The sequence below is a fragment of the Dasypus novemcinctus genome, chromosome 11 (assembly GCF_030445035.2).
Source record: "Dasypus novemcinctus isolate mDasNov1 chromosome 11, mDasNov1.1.hap2, whole genome shotgun sequence".
NCBI lineage: Eukaryota > Metazoa > Chordata > Mammalia > Cingulata > Dasypodidae > Dasypus > Dasypus novemcinctus.
In genome coordinates this window covers 112,033,995-112,054,908 of record NC_080683.1, presented here as the reverse complement: position 1 = coordinate 112,054,908, position 20,914 = coordinate 112,033,995, and the positions used below count along the sequence as shown (strand labels likewise).

General features: G+C 39.8%; 2 protein-coding genes across 2 annotated transcripts; both read left to right on the top strand.

The window, feature by feature from the left end:
- The first annotated feature begins 198 nt into the window (after positions 1-198).
- LOC101417029 (trace amine-associated receptor 4-like) lies at positions 199-1,242 on the top strand. Its single transcript, XM_012520667.2, has one exon. It carries the CDS (start codon positions 199-201, stop codon positions 1,240-1,242), a length of 1,044 nt encoding a protein of 347 aa, XP_012376121.2.
- Positions 1,243-9,615: 8,373 nt separating this feature from the next.
- Positions 9,616-10,629, top strand: TAAR5 (trace amine associated receptor 5). Its single transcript, XM_004481082.2, has one exon. The coding sequence runs from the start codon at positions 9,616-9,618 to the stop codon at positions 10,627-10,629; it is 1,014 nt and encodes a 337-aa protein (XP_004481139.2).
- Positions 10,630-20,914: the final 10,285 nt, after the last annotated feature.

The window sequence follows — 20,914 nt, the reverse complement described above, 5'->3', positions numbered from 1 at the left end:
TTTAAAAAGATCCCCAGGTGGGAAGCCCTGCTCCTGGCTGGGAGTGTGTTCAAACCTGAACTTGGAAATGCAGGGTAGCTGGACCTCTGGGGAAGGTTGCTCTGCCAGCGATTTTTATTGTTTTCCCTCTTCTTTCACAGTAAAAAGAGGAAAACAGTATTTTTGGAAAAGAACCATAGTCCCCTTGGGCCAAAGACAATGAATCCACTTGACCTTGGGATCCCTCCAGAAGCCCAACCTTGCTTTGCTTTTGTGAATAATTCATGCCCCAGGAAGGTGAGGTCTGTGCTGAGCGTGGGCGCCATGTACACGGTCATGGCTGGTGCCATAGTGGTCACCGTGCTGGGCAACGCCGTTGTCATCATTTCCATCGCCCACTTCAAGCAGCTCCACTCCCCGACCAACTTCCTCATCCTCTCCATGGCCACCACCGACTTTTTGCTGAGCTGTGTGGTCATGCCCTTCAGTATGATCAGGTCCGTCGAGTCCTGCTGGTACTTCGGTAACCTCTTTTGCAAAGTCCACAGCTGCTGTGACATCATGCTCTGCACCACCTCCATTTTTCATCTCTGCTTCATCTCAGTGGACCGCTACTACGCTGTGTGTGACCCTTTGCACTATGTCCTCAAGATCACCGTGCCTGTCATACAGGTGTTTCTACTCATCAGCTGGTCCATTCCCATCTTTTTTGCCTTTGGCCTGGTATTCTCAGAATTAAACCTAATCGGTGTAGAAGATTTCGTTGCAGCCATTGACTGCGCAGGTTTGTGTGTGCTGATATTTAACAAACTCTGGGGCGTGCTGGCCTCCTTTATAGCTTTCTTCCTCCCTGGGTCAGTAATGGTGGGGATTTACGTACACATCTTCACAGTAGCCAGGAAGCACGCGAAGCAAATTGACCCAGGTCCTGAGATGAAACGGGTTGGGTCGGAAAGCAAAAGGAAGGCCTCCGCCAAAAGTGAAAGCAAGGCCACCAGGACCCTGAGCATGGTCATGGGCATGTTCGTGCTGTGCTGGCTGCCCTTCTTTGTCTTGACGATCACAGACCCTTTCATCAATTTTTCAACCGCTGAAGACTTGTACAATGCCTGCCTCTGGCTGGGTTATTTCAACTCCACTTTCAATCCCATTATATATGGCATGTTTTATCCTTGGTTTCGCAAGGCGCTGAGGGTGATGGTCTCGGGAGCCATCTTCCACCCGGACTCTTCCACCCTAAACCTGTTTTCGGCACACGCTTAGTTGTCCTTCCCCCGCCTCTCAGAGTCTTCATGGGTAGGGGATCTTGGAGGCTCTTCCTCTCTAAAGCAGGGGTCCAGTCTGACCAGATAGGAGGGTGGTGGAACCCTCCTAAGCAGGGCCCAGACATCTAAACCTTCCAGTTATACCTAAACTACCTAAGTGGCCAGTCTCTGGGGCCCTGGGGAAGGCAACTCTAAGGGAAGAAATTCTCTCCCCAGACTTGCTAATTCCCACAAGTAGACATTCAGTCTCATTCCTTTTTCTTAAATGGAATCGAGTTTTCCTCCCTTTAACGTAGAAAGAATGTCAGAAGAGGGGGTCCAGTCGGTCTATCCAATCATTGACAGCATGTATAACTGATTTTATCTAAATCTTTCTGGAGATTCTTATTGCTCATTAGGAGGGGGAGAAGAGGGTTTGGGAATATTGGAAGCCTGGGTTATGGAATATGTTTGTTACATGGAAGGGGAAAAAGAAGCAGGGACTTACAGTCCTTTCAATTTTATTGGTTCTGACTTAAGCACCTTTCAGGGAGAATTTGATGTAAGATTTGCAGAATTTTGATACAATTGGATGTGTTATTAAATGAGAAGAATGAATAAAGAAAAGAGTTTAGGAAACTATTGTCTTTCTCCCACATGTGCTTTTGATCTCTGTGTATGTACACAGGCAGTGTGCCTGTGTCTTTGGATTGTGTGTGCACATAGGAACTCTCCACCAAGATTGACTTCATTCACAAAACTAAAGTCACCGTCCCTCCCCCAGGGTTTTAGGATAATATTTACTCCCTCAATGAACATCTTTTAGCTTTCTCCTTTTTTTCCTTTTTCTTCTTTCTCCTACCCATCAACACATTTCACCAAATTTCACCCTTAGCAATCTTTAGCCTTCACAATACCTCTCTGTCTCTCTAGTCCAGTAGTTTTAGTCGGGGGGCAGTTTTGTCCCTTGGGGACATTTGGCAGTGTCCTGAGACATTTTTGGTTGTCACAAAGGAATAGGTAGAGGTTGATTCTGTAGTCATCCTCATTCCTTGCCTTAGTGTAGGACTTACAGTTTACAGAGGGTGTCCATGAACATCAGCACAATTGTTTCTCCAAACAGCTCCATGTACTCTTCCTAACTAGTCCCAGGAGAGAAGGCACATCCCTTCATCATTCTTAATCCAATCTCCTCTTCCCATGACTCACCTCAGTTAAGCAGCATGGTCATTAACTCAGGAGAGTGGTGACTGTTGGGAGACCTGAAATGCATTTATTGAGCACCTAATATGTGCCAACCTAAAATGCATTTACTGAGCACCTAATATGTGCCAAGTGCTACTCTAAGTGAATAAGACTCAGGCCCTGGCCTCAAGGGGCTTAGGGTCTTAAAGTAGAGATAGGCAAACAGCCATTCAAGTACCTGGAGTGTAATTTGTATTACGATGGAGCCAACTGCAGAAGCTTTGAGGGTATAGAGGAGAAAAATTTAACCTGGCTTGGCATTTGGGGAAGGCTGCCTGCATTTTGGACCAAAGAGATGAATCATCAGGGCTCAGGAAGGGAACTAGAACCTCTCTGAGAGTTGTGAGAGGAGCTGGGGCAGTGAAAGTTTGGAAGGGGAGATGAAGCCTGCGAGATGGGGTCACTAAGCCAACCTCGAGAAGACTAGCACAAGAGAACAAGTTGGAGCTTTCTGGGAAATTGGGGCAGTCAAGTACATCCAACCACCCAAGTAGACTGTGCAGAGGTCTATGGAGAACTGTTGCCTCCGTGAGTCCTTAGCCATGAATTTGGTAGTAGACCTGGAGCCACTGTTCATCAGCAGAGTCAGCTGTTGGGAAGAAGAGACAAGCACAGAGCAGAGAAGGGTGAGGCCAACTTGGGACCCGCTGGCTGCCTCGGTGGCTGTTGGCCCCATGTCTGCCTGCAAGCTCCATCAGAGATCAGATGTCAGCTTCGCTTCTGCTTTCAGATCTCACATGGACTCTTCTAACCTGGAATCATTCACTGAAGGAGATTCTGGAAAATGCAGTTTCCAGGTTAATCAAGTTGACCCAACACAGTTCATCACAGGAAATTAGCAAGCAAATGAAAGAGCAGGATGTTTGAATGGAAATAGAATCAGTTCAGCCATGAAATATGCAGCGATGGAGCTACAGAGGATGCTGGGAGCAGGTTGGAGAGCATCTTAGGTTACCCCTAAAAAGCTTGGCTTCACCCATCAGGTGAGAGAGAGGCACTGAGACAAACTGAAATTTCCGATTTCAGATTTTAGCTGTTTTCTCCCCATGAAATTATAATGTTTCATACACATAGACGTGTAAAAAATGAAGAGATGAAAGCCAAATAACTCCATATAAATGTAAATGTAAACATGACCACATTGTTGTCTCTTCTTCAAATATAACCTTCCAGGACTATTGCCTCACTAGGGAGTGGCTCCCTATAATCCAAGTTGGGGCATCAGTGTCACTACATACTGACAAGAGTGAGGACAGAGAATTGAAGAAATGGCATAGGAGTGGAAACTGGCATTCCTGGGTAGTCTGCCTGCTGGCCCCATTTCAGGGGAAATCGTGCGGTCTACTTCATGGTAGCTGCCCAGTATTGCCCATCAGCCTGTGCTGTTTACACTGGTCTGGAAAAGCTTATTTTTTATCCCATCGTTTCGTAGACTATAGTTTACAGAGAAGATATCTGAACCTTCAGTTCTCAACGCAAACTGATCACATAACTTCTTGTGTTTGTCTTTTACTCCTCAGACCGTCACCTCAAAGTCATGCTTTCAAAACTGATTCAGCTTCTTCTCACTGCCCTTTCCTCTTTAACCTGGGACCTGCGGCACTCAGAAGAAACTATTTGTGGGAATGAAAGTGTTGCAGTTGGAAAGGCAGTTATGCAAGAATTGAGCCTTTTTAAGGCACAATGTAATGGAGTGTGCACAGGCTTTGGAGTACGGCAGGCTCAAGTCCCAGCCTACCAAATGAACGAGTGAGTGCTCTTGGACAAGTCACTTTGCTTTGAGAAGCCTTCACTTCTTAACCTAAAAAAACATGACTAATAATACCTTCTATGTATGAGCCTTGCAAACAAGAGACATTCAATAAATTCTTACTATTTTTTTCTTAAATATTTTTAAAAGCCATTTTTTTAAGAGGAGAGATTTTTCCCCACAGATCCTTTTAAAAGTGGAATAAAAATTGTGAAGACTTACTAGCTCTTCTAGTAATTATGCTAACATGCTTACAGGTGAGAGTTTTGTTAAAATTAATTTTCATTTTCATCCAGAAAGTTTGTTAAGAGCTATTGTCAGGGTTAAATATTATTTATTCCTCTAGTTGGAAATGTGGAATGTGTGACAGTGACTCAAAAGACAGATTTTGAGGGCTTGAGTTAGACAAACTACTCTGGCCTAACTGTTCTCAGTTGAAAAGGCTGTCTGTACACAAACCAAGACACAAAACAAGAACATGTCCACACTGGGGTAGGCAATTCTCTTCACCACGGGGGATGACGGTTTGAGCCTTTACTGATGACACTTTCATCTGGCTTCACAGATTCAGGTTATCCTAATTAATGCAGTCTCATGATAATTGATTTTGTTAATGTGGGAGCTAATAGGCAAATAAATTTGACTCCTAAGATTTGATAGTAGCCCTTCTGATCAAGAATGGTAACAACCCCTTATATCTTATGAAATCCTTTCAAATGAAAATAAAAGGACTTCAAATGAGACAGAAAGGAATCATTCTAAATGAAAATAAAAATTACCCCAATATATACAGGTATGTTCAAAATTAGGAAGAAACTTGGAAATTTTAAAGAAAAGCATCACATGGACTTGTGTTTTAGTCACTAGTCTGGGTACACTTTTGGTGGGTTTTATTCCCAGCTAGCAACACAAAGTGCATCCCTCTAACTGGCTGCGGGAACTGGGGCAAGGCTTAATATCTGAGCACACAGGACCATCCCTTCTTTCTTGGAATATAAAATAAGGGCAGGTTTTTTCTTTGGTAAAAATACAGGCTTATTTTAAAGTACAAAACAAAACCTCGAGTCCTACAGGAAAGTACACTGCTAAACCAACTTGAGAGGTCCATGGTTAACCATCTCTCCTTGTATCTCTCCTCGTATACATAGAGATATACACATAAATTTCATTATACCTGTTTTCTTGATATCCGTCTCTTTTACCAAGTAATACATCTTGAGCATGCTTGTCTATAGCTATAAAACTATATCATCCATTTTAAGGGCTGAAAACAATTATATTGCATAAATTGTTCTATAATTTGTTTGATCCATTCCCAATTCAGGTTATTTTGAATGTTCAGCAATAAGAGCAGTGCTCCATAGACTATGTTTTAACACACATAGTTTGTCTAGCGGCATCACCTCCCTGGGATGTATTTCCTGAAATGGTCCTGCTGGTTCTGAGGATTCACAAGGATTCCTTATAACTACAAAACATGAATTAATTCCACCTTCCCACCCCTAGTTCCAGAAAAGATTTAAGAATGGCTTAGGTAAATACATATAAGACAAAGAAATATACTATATATGTATTTTAGGTAAAAGAAAATAAATGGACAAAGAGGACATGAGCTGGACCATAAATCAACCTCTGCAGGAGATGCTTCCCGGCATCTCACTGCCTTCCTCTCTGGCTCCCCTGACTCCTGCTGCTTTGGTGGCCGTAGTCCCCGACAGATGACAAATCTCTTCTGGAACAGCAGCAGACTTCCAAACTGGGTCCCTCCCATCCTGCATCTGTCTCATAAGAGATTCAGTGTCTGATGGGTGAGAGAAGAGCTGCTGATTAAACTCACACCATGGAGTGCTTTACCCTGGCATTCTTACAATGCTAGCTTGCCCAGGGTATCCGCAGTGCATTCAGTACAGGTTTCTTGGGTGAGTCGTATATGCCAGGCACAGTGATAGACACCAGGTTATAATGGGAAATAAGACACAGTCCCTCATCTTGTGAAGATGGTACTTAGTGGGGGACACAAGAAATAAAGGGACACTCCATCTGGGGTCTCAAGGGCTACTATAAAAGAAGGAAACACAGAGGGGTGTACTTATGGGTGGGACCCAGTCCAGTCTTTGGGAATCAGGGACTAATAATTTCAATGTTCAAGAACAGTGCAGAGGAGATTAGGCAAGATGCATGAAGAGATTTGAAAGAGATAAAAAGTTCCTGTGTTCAAGATGTTTATCAGCACAATAGGGAGAAAACATAAATTCCTTAAGAATCATTTAAAAAGCAACATGAAAAAAGAAATTTAAAATAAGCAAATGCCCAAAATAGGCTATAAATTCAGATGTTAAAACAGGATATCAAAGAAATTAATATTTAGTGAGTCTATTATGCTCCAGCTGAGTGGTGGAAGTTTTTTATTTAATCCTCTTAAAGGCCTCTATGACCTCTAGATTAGAACTTCTAATGCTCAGAGAGGTTAGGCAACTTTTCAAAGATCACACAGCTAATGTCTTAGAAGCAAAATTCAAAACCAGGTCTAACTCTCAGTAAGCCCATGCTCTTTGAATTGTCTAATGCAAACCAAAGTTTCTTCCTTCATACTCATTTGTTTTTTTTGGATTGTATAACTTCTTAAACAAGTGGTGGAATTCATATTTATTTGTATCTTCAAGAGAGTTGTTTTTTACTAATTTTTTCCTGTTTTTAAAAAACTCAGGAAAAAAAAGACCTTCACCTTATCGGCCCTTTGTCATCAGTGGTGACTGCTGCTTCAGATGGCAAATATGAGTCAAGGTCGCTCCTGAGACCTTTATTTGCTGCTGTCCCAAGTACTGCTGAGCAAATAGGAGCCCCTTGAGGTCCTCAGCTAGAAAATTTCCCCAAGAATGTCTCCTATCAGCCTTTTTCTCCTCTTCATTAACACTTAGAGCTTATTTTAGGAGAGTCTGACACTTCCGTTCTTTGGGAAAACATTAATATTCCCGTACTGCAACCTAGCCTAGTGGTTATAGTCTTATTAAACAGCAAGACTAAATTTAAAAAGAAAAGTCATAATCTAAACAACACTTTCGTCTCCCTTGTAGAACTCTCTTTTCCCCTCACTTTCCATTTCTAAAATGCATAGTCACTTTGATGAAAGCTGGCTTTCACTGGAGCATCAGGGAATTCCCAGATAAGGAGGAAACATCTTAGAAGATCCAGAATCAAATTACTTTTGCTTTTACTCTCATGTAACTGGGATGTATTTCTAAACATCAGAGGAAGATTTGGGCTGGCTGCTACAGGAAATGATGAATCTGGACTGGATATTCATTTATAGTACTGCCTGCCAACTCAGCTTACTACGCATCAGGAACTCTTCTTAGCACTTTATGAATTTTTGCTCATTAATCTTCATAACAAAATCATGAGGTAGGTATTAGGATGGTATTCAATTAACAGATGAGCAAATTGGTCACAAAGGGGTTAAGAAACTTCTGACATAGATATGACTTAACTCAAAATAGTCTTTTTAAAATTCTGCATTCAAAACATGTTTGTAATTATAGACCAGGTTTGAGGAGGTTTGATGTAATCTATCCCAGAACCAACAACCTTTTCTCGGCGTTTCCTTCTTCAGGCCTTATTCCAGCTGTAGCATATCTGTCCCCATTTTTCTCTCCTTGACCAGGTTCTTGGTCAGGTTAAACTTAGGATCTCCTGGCTGGTCGTGTGTGGACTGGTGCTTAAAAGCTAAGAGGTGCCATGGTACATCAGGTGATGCAGGGCCTTCCCTTGCCTTAAGCTGTGGACTCAGAAATCCATTTCTTCACACATGGCGTTGGCTCAAGCAAGTTTTCCAGTGGACCCGAGGCTCCTGGGTGCTCTGTATTTAAAACACCCAGCTGAGCGGGGTCTTTGCAGAGAAGAGGGTCTCTGCTAACTCCCTTCCTTCTTTCTGACCTGCCCCAATTCTTAGGAGCCCCAGTGGCAGGTGTTATCCATCTGTTGTCACCTTTCGAGTGCTTTTACTTTCACAGTATCAGTTGGATCTAGAAGAATGATGTTCCTATGACCATGAAGGGCCATCTCAGCTTCTGGATTAGGACGTGGAGAGGGTAGGCTACGACTCAGCATCGTGATACTATCCCTGTGAGGTAGAGGCATATAGGTATAATTCTGTGTACTTTGCCAATGGGGAAACAGAGAGGGGGAGAGCTTCTTTGATTGGCCCAGAAAGTGGCAGAACAGGGATTTAAGTCTTCCTCTCCAGGTGAACTGTTTCAGCTACTTATGCTCTCTTTAACAGCACAAAACACAGATTTTAATCCTAAACTTCGCCTTCACAAACCAAAGGGCTAGGATCACTTGCTCTCAACTATTTCTCATGTTGAGAGAAATGTACATTAAAAAACGCATAAGGGATAGATGGAACTCACTGAAAATGAAATTAAAGATGTATAAATCCAGTGTCTTTAAATTTCATGTCTAATTAATTGTCAAGATAAATTATCCCATACTGAGATCATCTTCCTTAAACAACAGAAACTTGTGAATAGCGCAAACTAGGTCCCTTGATGCTCTGCCTGTACCTGTTTGACAACACGTCCCACATGGAGGAGTAGAGTATAAAAGCTTTAACTGTTTGCGCAGCTGTCATCTTTGTTAATGAAAGAGGATCTTATGCCTTAGGTCCACCTGTAACCAGAAGGACTGCTTCCCATGAAGGGATTACAAATCCTACTTCTGTAAGTGCCTTAAAAACTCTGAATTCGGTTTACTGGACCTGTTTAAAATGTCAATAACTGGTATTAAAATAGATTAAAATTTTTCCTATCAGATAGTTCTCCCAAGATATGTAAAGACTTTCATTTTTAGAAAATATGTGTCATGCAAAACTAGTATTGGGCAATTCCCTATTTTTAAAAATTATTTGGGAAGAATCTGCCGATTCTAGACTCAAATTATTAATATTTAGTTCTTAAGAGGAGGAGCTAGAATTACTCCTTTTCCAAATAATGATTAGGTTAACAAGAATGAATTCTTCACTTGGTTCAGAGACATGACTTTAAGTCTCATTTTACATTTAACAATAGGTACCTTATCAAACTCAAATAGACACCACACCCTCTGAGTAATTCTATGCTGCCTTCTAGGACATAGCTAGATTTTTTTCTTTATGGATATTGTCTGCCTTCAAAAGTGCCTCATCAACTGAAGCTAGGTTAGTAGAGGTAACTCTTAGGAGACTTTGAATCTCATGTTGCATTTGAATTTCAGAACACATTTCATTCAGTACCCAGAGATATTTAACTGGGTTTCAAATTTCCTCTGCTCTAACTTTCTGGTTGTTTGGCAGAAAATGAATTTTTTTTCCCTTTGGGACAGGTGGTCAGTTTCCAGATAGAGGAAGGGTTGAAACTCTAAATGAACGCTGTCCTCCACCCAGGGGCCGAAAAGCATCCTGTGGCATTCTGCTACCAGGTGAATGGCTCCTGTCCCCGGATGGTCCATCCTTTGGGCCTCCAGCTGGCCATCTACCTGGCCTGTGCGACGGGCGTGCTGATCACGGTCCTCGGGAACCTGTTTGTGGTGTTCGCTGTGTCCTACTTCAAAGCGCTTCACACGCCCACCAACTTCCTGCTGCTGTCCCTGGCGCTGGCCGACATGTTTCTGGGTCTGCTCGTGCTGCCCCTCAGCACGGTGCGCTCCGTGGAGAGCTGCTGGTTCTTCGGGGACTTCCTGTGCCGCCTGCATACCTACCTGGACACCCTCTTCTGCCTCACCTCCATATTCCACCTCTGCTTCATTTCCATTGACCGCCACTGTGCCATCTGTGAGCCCCTGCTTTATCCCTCCAAGTTCACCGTTAGGGTGGCCCTCAGGTACATCCTGGCGGGATGGGGGGTGCCAGCGGCATACACTGCCTTCTTCCTCTACACAGGTGTGGTCGAGAGAGGGCTCAGCCAGTGGCTGGAAGAGCTGCCTTGCATCGGCAGCTGCCAGCTGCTGTTCAATAAGTTTTGGGGCTGGTTAAACTTCCCTGTGTTCTTTTTACCCTGCCTCATCATGATCAGCTTGTATGTGAAGATCTTCCTGGTTGCCACCAGGCAGGCTCAGCAAATCAGCAACTTGAGCAGGAAGCTGGCTGGGGCCGCTAAACGTGAGAGGAAAGCTGCCAAGACCCTCGGCTTCGCCATGGGCATATACCTCCTGTGCTGGCTTCCCTTCACCATCGACACGCTGGTCGACAGCCTCCTTAACTTCATCACCCCACCGCTGGTCTTTGACATCTTCATCTGGTTTGCTTACTTCAATTCAGCTTGCAACCCCATCATCTATGTCTTTTCCTACCGGTGGTTCAGGAAGGCACTGAAACTCATCCTGAGTCGGGAAATCTTCTCTCTGCGAACACCCACTATTGATTTGTACCAAGAATGACTCCTTCTCCTGGGAGCAGAGAGAGTAAGGATGCTAAAGGGAGGGTCATGTTGAGATAAGCTATAGGCAGTCATGAGTTTGTGGGGAATCAGGGAGGCATGGTTTAAGTAGAGGAGAAAAAATAAACTTCTTAATTTGGAATGAGGTACAGTATGCCCCTCATTCAGTGCTTCTAGAGTCAAATGTAAGAAAAGGAGAGTGAAGCATCTAAATATTTATTGGATAACCCAAAATGCTGTGCAAATATTTAGCCTTATTCTTGCTTCCCTAAGACAACTAATGCAGAAGGGAGTAGAAAGAGCATTGAGGCCAGATTTCTGAGTTCTTTCGGTGCTGCACCTTGTCAGCAGCCAGGGGTGACCTGGGCGGTCTTTGAACCTTCCTCCTGCCACCACAAGAGTTTCCACATATGTAAAGTTAGGGGGTTATAATATTTGCTCTCTAAGGTATTTATAAGCTCAAATACTATATAATATTACTTGAAGGAACATTTTATAAATCATAATTTTACTTCTCATTGTATTATCCTAGTCAAGTTGGAATATCTCTTTTTCAAAATGTTCCTTTTAGGGAAACGGACTTGGCCCAGTGGTTAGGGCGTCCGTCTACCACATGGGAGGTCCGCGGTTCAAGCCCCGGGCCTCCTTGACCCGTGTGGAGCTGGCCCATGCGCAGTGCTGATGCGCACAAGGAGTGCCACGTCACACAAGGGTGTCCCCCGCGTGGGGCAGCCCCACGCGCAAGGAGTGCGCCTGTGAGGAGAGCCGCCCAGCGCGAAAGGAAGTGCAGCCTGCCCAGGAATGGCGCCGCCCCCACTTCCCGTGCCGCTGACGACAACAGAAGCGGACAAAGAAACAAGACGCAGCAAAAAGACACAGAAAACAGACAACCGGGGAGGGGAGGGGAATTAAATAAAAATCAAAAATTAAAAAAAAAAAATGTTCCTTTTAGAATCCCTGTCTCCTTAGAACCCAACCACTAAGCAGGTGTGTAAGCCAGGTGTGTCCATTTCAATAACTTTGAGTAAATGTGTTTTTTCTTAAAAAACTTCAACATTTGTTAAATCATTGATACTTGTGGACTATTTTGTAAAGAGATTATAATACATGTATTACCATATTAATATTTTCTCCTTTAAATTTGAATCGTACAAATTGGGCCTACCATCTTTCCAAGAGCAACAGCACGTGATTTTCTTTGAAAAAACACGTATTTGTGCCACATGCTTGCTTGGAATTGAACCAAGAGTTTCTCAGGAGCTGTTATTACCAGCTTACGCAAATCTTGCTTCTGTCTTTTTCATGAATCTTTTTCTAAAGTCTCTAGTCAACCTACTTCCACATTTCTTACTGCACTTTTTTCTCAAATTAATAATTGCTTAATTGGAAAACTTATTTGTAAATTAGTTTGAGGCCTCTGGATTATAGTTTCATTTATGTATTTATGTATTTATACAGATGTAAATAAACTTAGACAATGGTGCATGCATTCAAAAACATTTCATATGTCAATTGCAGAGAGAATTAGCCATTAAATGAATTGCTTTAAACAACAATTAACATGTCAATAATAGTCTTTAAAGGAGTAAAAGTTTTATTTTTTAAATTAAGTTAACTGAACTTGTTTTGTTTCATTTATTCCTATCATATATGTGTGTGTGTATATGTATATGTACATATGTAGTGTACATATGTAGTGTGTGTATGTGTGTTTATTTTAGAGAAGTTGTGGGTTTACAGAAAAAACATACATAAAATACTGAGTTTCCATATAACAAACTATTACTAACACCTTACATTGGTGTGGTACATGTGTTACAATTGATGAAAGCACATTTTTATAATTGCACTATTGCCTAAAGTCCATGGTTAACTTAGGGTTCACTGTTGGTGTTGTGCAGTTCCATGGACTTTTTTTTAAAAAAAGTTTTTTTCTAGTATGATACATACAACCTAAAATTTCCCCATTTTAACTACACTCAAATATATAATTCAATGCTGTTAGTTATGTTCACAATGTTGTGCATCACCATCATCCGTTACCAAAACATTTTCATCATTCCAAATACAAGTTCTGTACATTTTAAGTATTAACTCCCACTCTCTATCCACACCCCTTCCTGTGGTTAACTTATAGTCTGGATTCTGACTCTATGAGTTTTCTATTATAAATATTTTATATCGGTGAACTCATTCAATATGTATCCTTTCATGTCTGGTTTATTTAACTCAACATGATGTTTTCAAGGTTCATCCACGTTGTCACGTGTCAGAATTTCATTCCTTTTTATAACTGAATAATATTCCAAGGTGCATTTATACCACATTTAGTTTATCCCTTCATCAGCAGAGAGACAGTTGAGCTGTTTCCTCCTTTTGGCATTTGTGAATAATGCTGCTATGAAGATCAGAGTGCAAATATCTGTTTGAGGCCTGGCTTTCAATTCCTTTGAGTATGCACCTATGAGTGGGATTGTCAGGTCATATGGTAATCCTACAGTCAATTTCCTGAGAAACTGCCGAACTGTTTTTCATATTGGCTGCACCATTTTACATTACCACTAACGATGAATGAGAGTTCCTATTTCTTCACATCCTATCCAATGCTTGTAATTTTCCATCTTTTTTTATAGCAGCCATTTTAGTGGATGTAAAATTGAGTCTCACTGTGGATTTTTAAAAAAGATTTATTTATTTATTTATTTATTTATTTATTTATTTATTTATTTATTTATTTCTCCCCATTCCCTCCATTGTCTGCTCTCTCTGTCCATTTGCTGTGTGTTCTTCTGTGTCTGCTTGTATTCTTGTAGGGTGGCTCCGGGAATGGATCCTGAGACCTTCCAGAGCAGGAGAAAGGTGATCATTCTCTTGTGCCACCTCAGCTCCCTGGTCTGCTGTATCTCTTACCATCTCTCCTCTGTGTCTCTTTTTGTTGCGTCATGTTGCTGTGCCAACTCTCCGCATGGGCCAGCTCTCCTCATGGGACAGCACTCCTGTGCAGGGCAGCACTCTGCATGGGCCAGCTCACCACATGGGCCAGCTTACCTTCACCAGGAGTCCCTGGGTATCAAACTGGACCTCCTATATGGTAGACAGGAGCCCAATTGGTTGAGCCACATCCCCTTCCCTCATTGTGGTTTTGATTTGCATTTCCCTAATAACTAATAATGTTGAACATCTTAGCCATTGAGGAAGTGTGCATTTTGGCCATTTATGTATCTTCTTTGGAGAAATGTCTATCCAAGTTTTTTGCCTAATTTTTAATCGAGTTGCCTTTTTGTTGTTCAGCTGAAGAATTTCTTTATATATTTTGAATATTAAACCCTTATTGAATATGTGGTTTCCAAATCTTTTCTCCCCTTGTGTAGGTTATGATTTTACTTTCAAGAAAAAGTCCTTTGATGCATAAACATGTTAAATTTTTTTTAGGTCCCTTGTATCTATATTTTTCTTTCATTGCTTATGCTTTGGGCATAAAATCTAAGAAGCCAGTGCCTAATACAAGTCCTGAAGATGTTTCTCTACATTTTCTTCTAGAAGTTTTATAGCTCTGGTTCTTGTATTTAGGTCTTTGCTTCATTTTGAGTTGATTTTTGTACATTCTATGAGGTAGGGTCTACTGTCATTCTTTTGCAAATAAAGATTCTGTTTTTATAGCACCATTTGTTGAAGAGACTGTTATTTCCCAAATGAGTGGTCTTTACCCTCTTGTCAAAAATCCGTTTACCATAAATGTGAGAATTAATTTCTGAGTTCTAAATTTTATTCCATTAGTTCATGTATCTGTCCTTGTAACAGTATCATGCTATTTTGATTACTGTGGCTTTGTAATAGGTTTAAGATGGGTGTGGGTTCTCCTACTTTGTTCTTTTTTTTTTAAAGATGGCTTTGACTTGATTTATTTTCCCGCAGAGAAGATTGTTGGGATTTTATTTTTCAGGAGGTACTGGGAATTAAACGCAGGACACCACACATGGGAAACAGGTACTCAACCTCTGAATTACATCTGCTCCCCAATGACAGCTGGGTTTTTTGTTTATCTGTTTGTTTTGTTTTTAGGAGGTACCAGAGATTGAACCCAGGATCTCGTACATGGGAAGCAGGTGCTCAACCACTTGAGATATATCCACTCCCTGGTTGTTGAGGTTTTGATTGGGGTTATGTTTAATCTGTAAATCTCTGGGTAGAACTGACATCTGAACTATTAATCTTTCAATCTATGAACAGGGACTGTCCTTCCCTTTATTTAGGTCTTTGATTTCTTTTAGCAATGTTTTGTAGTTTTTTTAAGTCCTTTACATCCTTGTTTAGATTTATTCCTAGATATTTATTTCTTTTACTTGCTATGATTTCTTCTTCTGATTGTTCATTGCTATTGTACAGAAATACTACTGGTTTTGTGGGGTTGATTGTGTACCCTGCCACTTCGCTGAATTTGTTTATCAGCTTCAGAAGCTTTGCTGTGGATTTTTCAGGGTTTCTATATATAGGATCTTGCAACCTGAAAATGTAATAGCTTTTATCATGTTGAGGAAGTATCCTTCTATTCTTAGATTTCTATGTGTTTTTATCAAGAAGGGCTACTAGATTTTGTCAAATACCTTTCCTGTATCAAAAGAATATGTGGATTTTTAAAAAAATGAGAGTACCAGTGCTCCACATCTTTAACAGACTTAGTATTATCAGTTGAAATAATTTTAGTCATTTTAGTAGGTGTGTAATGGTATTATATTGTGGTTTTAATTTGAAATTCTCTAATTCTTATATTGTGTGTTTTCATGTGTTTATTGGCCATCTATAAACCTTCTTTGGTGAAGTGTCTGTCCAAATGCTTTCCCCTCTTTTAATTGGGATATTTGTTGTAGGATATTTTTATGTTTTTATTCTAAATACAAGTTTGTTATCAGATACATATTTTTCAAATATTTTCTCCCAACCTGTGACTTATCTTTTTATTTCCTTAACAGTGAATTTTGGAGAATATTTGCATTTTAAACAAACAAAAGGACAAATATAAATAAGCAAAGCGCAAGTACAATTTAGTGATATGCAAGTACAAATAGGTTCATGTGATAGAAGTGAATGGGTGGCTACATCAGATTGAATGGACAGAGCAAGCCAGTCTGTGGAAGCGATACTTACATGAGATCTTTATCAGGGAAAGAGTATTCCAGGTGATGGTAATAGAGGATCCTAGGATGGGTATAAGCTTAATGTGTTTGGGTACAGTAAAAAGATGAGTATAGCTGAAGCTTAGATTTCAAGAGGACAGTGGAAGAGGATGAAGTCGGAGAGAATATTGGGGAATTGATCATATAGGACTTGTAGGCTGTGGTAAGGGGCTTAAGTGTTATTTTGAATCACTATTTGAGAAACAGCATACTAAGAACTAGCAACTCTGAATAATAGTAGTAAAAAATATAGCAGTCTGAAAGTTGGCAGAGATGCAAGAAACTGGAAATTTCTTTTTATATTTTAATAACTTCTGAGAACATCAAACATAGCAGTCCAAGATGATAATTGATGAGAGCAATGACTTTCTTTCTCTTTATTCTATGCTTGTTTCTCCTTCTCTGTTAATGCTCTAATCATTGGATACTCCAGGATATATAAGGCTCCTTCTCTACTAGGCATGTCCAGTCTCGTGGCTTTAGTTTGTAAGCCTAAAACTCACAAATCTATTTCTCCAGGTCTGATTTCTCTTTGAGACTCCCAACTTGCATATTGAATTAACTGACATATTTGTTGCACATTAAACGAGTGTCATTTAATTCCACTTACCTCTTCATGACCTCAGAAAATGTCTTCCTTACCCATCCAGCTAAAAATTTTTAGAAGTCTGGGAGTTATTCTTAATTCCTGACTTTTTCTGACCTCCCACTCTAATATAATAACAAATCAGACTGACTGTACCTTCAAAACCAAGAACGGCACTGTCAATCTCACTTCCTCGAGACTAACCATCTTAGGCCAAGTGACCATCATCACTAACCTGGACAGTTCACCTCCATGCTGGAATTCTGGCTTCCGCGCTGGATCGTCTATGATCCTTTCCACCCAAGAAACCCCATGTTTCCTTAAAATATAAATCAAAACAAGCCACTTCCCTGCTTAAAACTCTCCAGTGATTTCTCATTGTAATCAAAATTAAAATGAAAGACTTCTTTCCTTAATCTGTTAATGTGGCAGATTACGTTAATCGATTTTCTTATGTTGAACCACCGTACATATCTGGGATCAATCCCAACTGATCATGGTGTATAATTTTTTTATTGTGTTGGATTCTGTTTGCTAGTATTTCTCAAGGATTTTGTATCTAACTTCATAAGAGATATTGTTCTGTAATTTTCTTTTCTTTTGTATCTGTATCTGACTTTAGTATCAAGATGATGTTGGCATTATAGAATTAATTAGGGAATGCTCCATCCTCTTCAATTTTTTGGAATAGTTTGAGCAGGGTTGGTGTAAATCTTCTGATCCTGGACTTTTCTTTGGTGGGAGGTTTTTGGTTACTGATTCAATATCTTTACTTGGTTTCCTGAGATTTTCTATTTCTTCTTATTCTGGACAGGGAGTTTGTGTGTTTCTAGGAATTTATCCATTTCATCTATGCTGTCTAATTTATTGGCATACAGTTGTTCATACTATCTTCTCATAGTTCTTTTACTTTCAGTGGGGTAGTTGGTAATGGCATTTCAATTGGTAATGCCAACCTTTTCATTTTCTGATTTTAGTTAATTGCATCCTCTCTATTTTTTCTTTAATGAATTTAGGTAAAGAGTTGCCAATTTTATTGATCTTTTCAGAGAACAAATTTTGTTTTTATTAACTCTCATTATTGTTTCTTTTTCTAAATTCTCTGTTTCATTTTTCTCTGCTCTAATTTTTGTTATTTCCTTCCTTCTGCTGGTTTTGGGTTTAGTTTCCTCTCTTTTTCTAGATTAGTTTTAGATTAGTTCTCTGATTTGCAATCTTTCTTCCTTTTAGTTTGCTCTCTTTTTCTAGTTCTTCCAGTTTTTAGGTTAGGTCTCTGATTTGTAATCTTCCTTCTTCCTATAACAATTAAAGTTATAAATTTCCTACTCAGCGCTGCCTTTGCTGCATCTTATATATTCTGAGTGTTGTATTATCTTTTTCATTGGCTTCAAGATATTCCCTAATTTCCCTTGTGACTTCCTCTTTAACCCATTTGTTGTTTAAGAATACATTGTTTAGTTTACACATTTGAAAATTTTCCATTTCTCCATCTGTTATTGATTCTAGCTTCATTCCATTGTGGCTGGAGAAGATCATTGAGTGATTTCAATATTTCTTAGTTTATTGAGGCTTGTTTTATGGCCTAGCATATGTTCTATCCTGGTGAATGATCCATGTGAACTTGAAAAGAATGCATATTCTGCTGTTGTTGCATTAACTGTTTTGCATATCTGTTAGGTGTAGTTCATTTAGGGTATTGTTCAATTCTTGCATTTCCTTATTGCTCTTCTGTCTAGATGTTCTACTTATTATTACAAGTGCTGTATTAAAGTCTCCTACTTTAATGTAAAACCATCTATTTCTCCATTGAAATCCATCAGTATTTGCTTCATATATTTTGGGGTTTTGCTTTTGGAGGCAAATATATTTACAATGTTACATCTTGTTGAATTGATCCCTCTATCAGTATATAATGGCCTTCTTTGTCCCTTTTAAGTGTTTTTTACTTAAAGTTCTATTTTATCTAATATTAGTATAATTACTCCAGTTCTCTTTGGGTCACTATGTGCGTGTTTTTTTTTACTTCAAGTATATTTTATCTGATATTAGTATAGCCAGCTCTCTCTTGGTCACTATTTGCACAGTATATATTTTTCATCCTTTCACTTTCAACCTACTTATTTCTTTGAATTTAAAGTAAGGGCTTTATAACTAGCATATAGTTCAGTCATGCTTCTTTATCCATTATGCCCATCTGTGTCTTTTGACTGGAGAGTTCAATCTATATCCATTTAAATTCACTACTGATAATGCAGGACTTTCCTCTTCTGCCATTTTGAGATTTAGTCTTTAGAAGTCTTATACCTTTTATGTACCTCACTTCTTCCATTAATTTCTACTTTCATATTTATTTGAATTTTTGCATTTTTCCATATTGACTCCCTTCTCGTTTCTATATACTTATGTTTTTCATATATTATCCTCGTAGTTACTATGGGGTTAAAATCTAATATATTAAATATATAGCACTCAATTTTTATCTGATACCAGTTTGACTTCAATAGCATATACACACACTATTCCTATACCCCATCTTTCCCACCACCCTTTTTGTACTTGTTAATGAACTATATCTTTGCATGTTGTATGCTCAAAATCATAGATTTTGATTCCTTTTTATGATTAGCATTTTAGCACCTGTGGGGAATAAGAATAAAAGTTACATACCAAAAATACAATACAAGAGTACTGGCATTTATAATTACCCAAATGGTTATTTTTACCTAAGGTCTTTATTTCTTTATACTGCTTTGAACCTCTGTCTAGTGTCCTTTCTTTCAGTCTGAAGAACTCCTGTTAGCATTATCTGTAGTGCAGGTTTAGTGGTAATGAACTCCCTCAGCTTTTGTTTATCTGGGAGTGTCCTAATCTCACCCACATTTTTGAAAGAAAGTCTTACCGGATATGAAATTCTTGGTTAGAAATTGTTTTCTTTCAGCACTTTAAGTATTTCAACCTACTGCCTTTTTGTCTCTATGATTTCTGACAAGAAATTGACACTCAATCTAATTGGGACTGTCTTGTATATAACACATTGCTTTTCTTTCGCAGTTTTTAGAACTCTCTCCTTGTCCTTTGCATTTGAAAGTTTGATCAATATGTGATGGGTTGTAATTTTCTTTGAACTTTCCTTCTTCCCCTTTCTCTCTTTCTTGTCCTTCTGGGACTCCCATAGTGCATATATTGGTTCACTTAATGGTGTCCTAGAGGTCTCTTAGGCTATCTTTGTTAGCTATAATTCTTTTTTCTTTCTGATCTACACTCTGATTCATTTCAATTGTTCTGCCTTCAAGTTCTCTGCTTCTTTCTCCAGACATTTCAAATCTGCTGTTGAAACCCTCCTGAGCATTCTTATTTCAGTTATTGTGGTCTTCAACTCCAGTAGTTCTGTTTGGTGCCTTTTCAAAATTTCTATCTATTTGCTAAGATTCTCATATTGGTCTTTCATTGTTTTCCTGAAATCTTTTAGTTCTTTCCCTGTATTTTCCCTCATCTCCTTAACCACATTGAAGATCTTTTTTTTTTTTTAATGTCTTTGTCTGGTATGTTCACAGTTTTGTCTTCTTCTTTGGTGTTTTCTGTTTTTTTATCCTCTTCTGTTGGATGGACCATCCTTTCCTGTTTCTTTGTCCTGTAATCTTTTGTGCACACTGTACCTTTCAATGTTTTAAAATGTTAACTCTGGGGTTCATTCTCTGAGATATCTGTTTCTTGAGTTTGTAGCCAGCTGGTGTTTTGGAAGATATTCTTAAGTATCAGGTGCTAAGAAAACCTAGATAATCTAAGCAAAAAGTACCTTCACAGTCTTTGCAAATTGGCTTTGCATTGGCTAGCACTCTCCATCAGAGTTCAGCCCTCCTATCAGGCAGGTCTGCCCAAGGTCAATGTAAAGTACAAGGTCCTTTCTATATTTTCTGTGTCTGTGCCTTGTCCTGGGTTTGTGCTTGCTTGTGGTGTTAGCTCCCTGTTTGCTGTTTGAATGCCCCCTCTACTTCTCAGGAAACAGATCTTCTCCCTCTCCCAGGTCTACCATCCCAGGACTTAAAGGAGATAAGCCTTTGCCCCAGGATACCCTCTTCAGCTGTTTCCTGCACTGTTTCTTTTTCTCAGATGCCTTTGCCTGGAAGACCAATTCTGGAAGGAGGGACAAACTGAAGAGGAGTTCCCCAAGTCAGTTTTTTCCAGCTGGACCAAGTCCAAGGACCCACAAAGGAAGCACTTGCTGGCTCCAAACTGCCCTGGTGAGTGATGAAGTAGAGGCCAGGAAGGGTGCCAGGAGCTTCTCCCTTGGATCCCGAAAGCTGTACTTTCTTGATTCAGATGCAGCTTTTCAACTGTCCTCTGCAGCTCTGAGGAAACATAGTCTTTAAAAAAAAAAAAAAAAAAAGAATTATTTTATTATTTATTTCTTTCCCCTTTCCCCCAACTTCCCCCACCATTGTCTGCTTTCTGTGTCCATTCGCTGTGTGTTTTTCTGTGTCTGCTTGCATTCTTGGCACCGAGAATCTGTGTCTCTTTTTGTTGCA

Bases quoted from the DNA above. Each gene is read 5' to 3' on its own strand.
- LOC101417029 (XM_012520667.2), top strand. From the start codon at position 199: ATGAATCCACTTGACCTTGGGATCCCTCCAGAAGCCCAACCTTGCTTT.
- TAAR5 (XM_004481082.2), top strand. From the start codon at position 9,616: ATGAACGCTGTCCTCCACCCAGGGGCCGAAAAGCATCCTGTGGCATTC.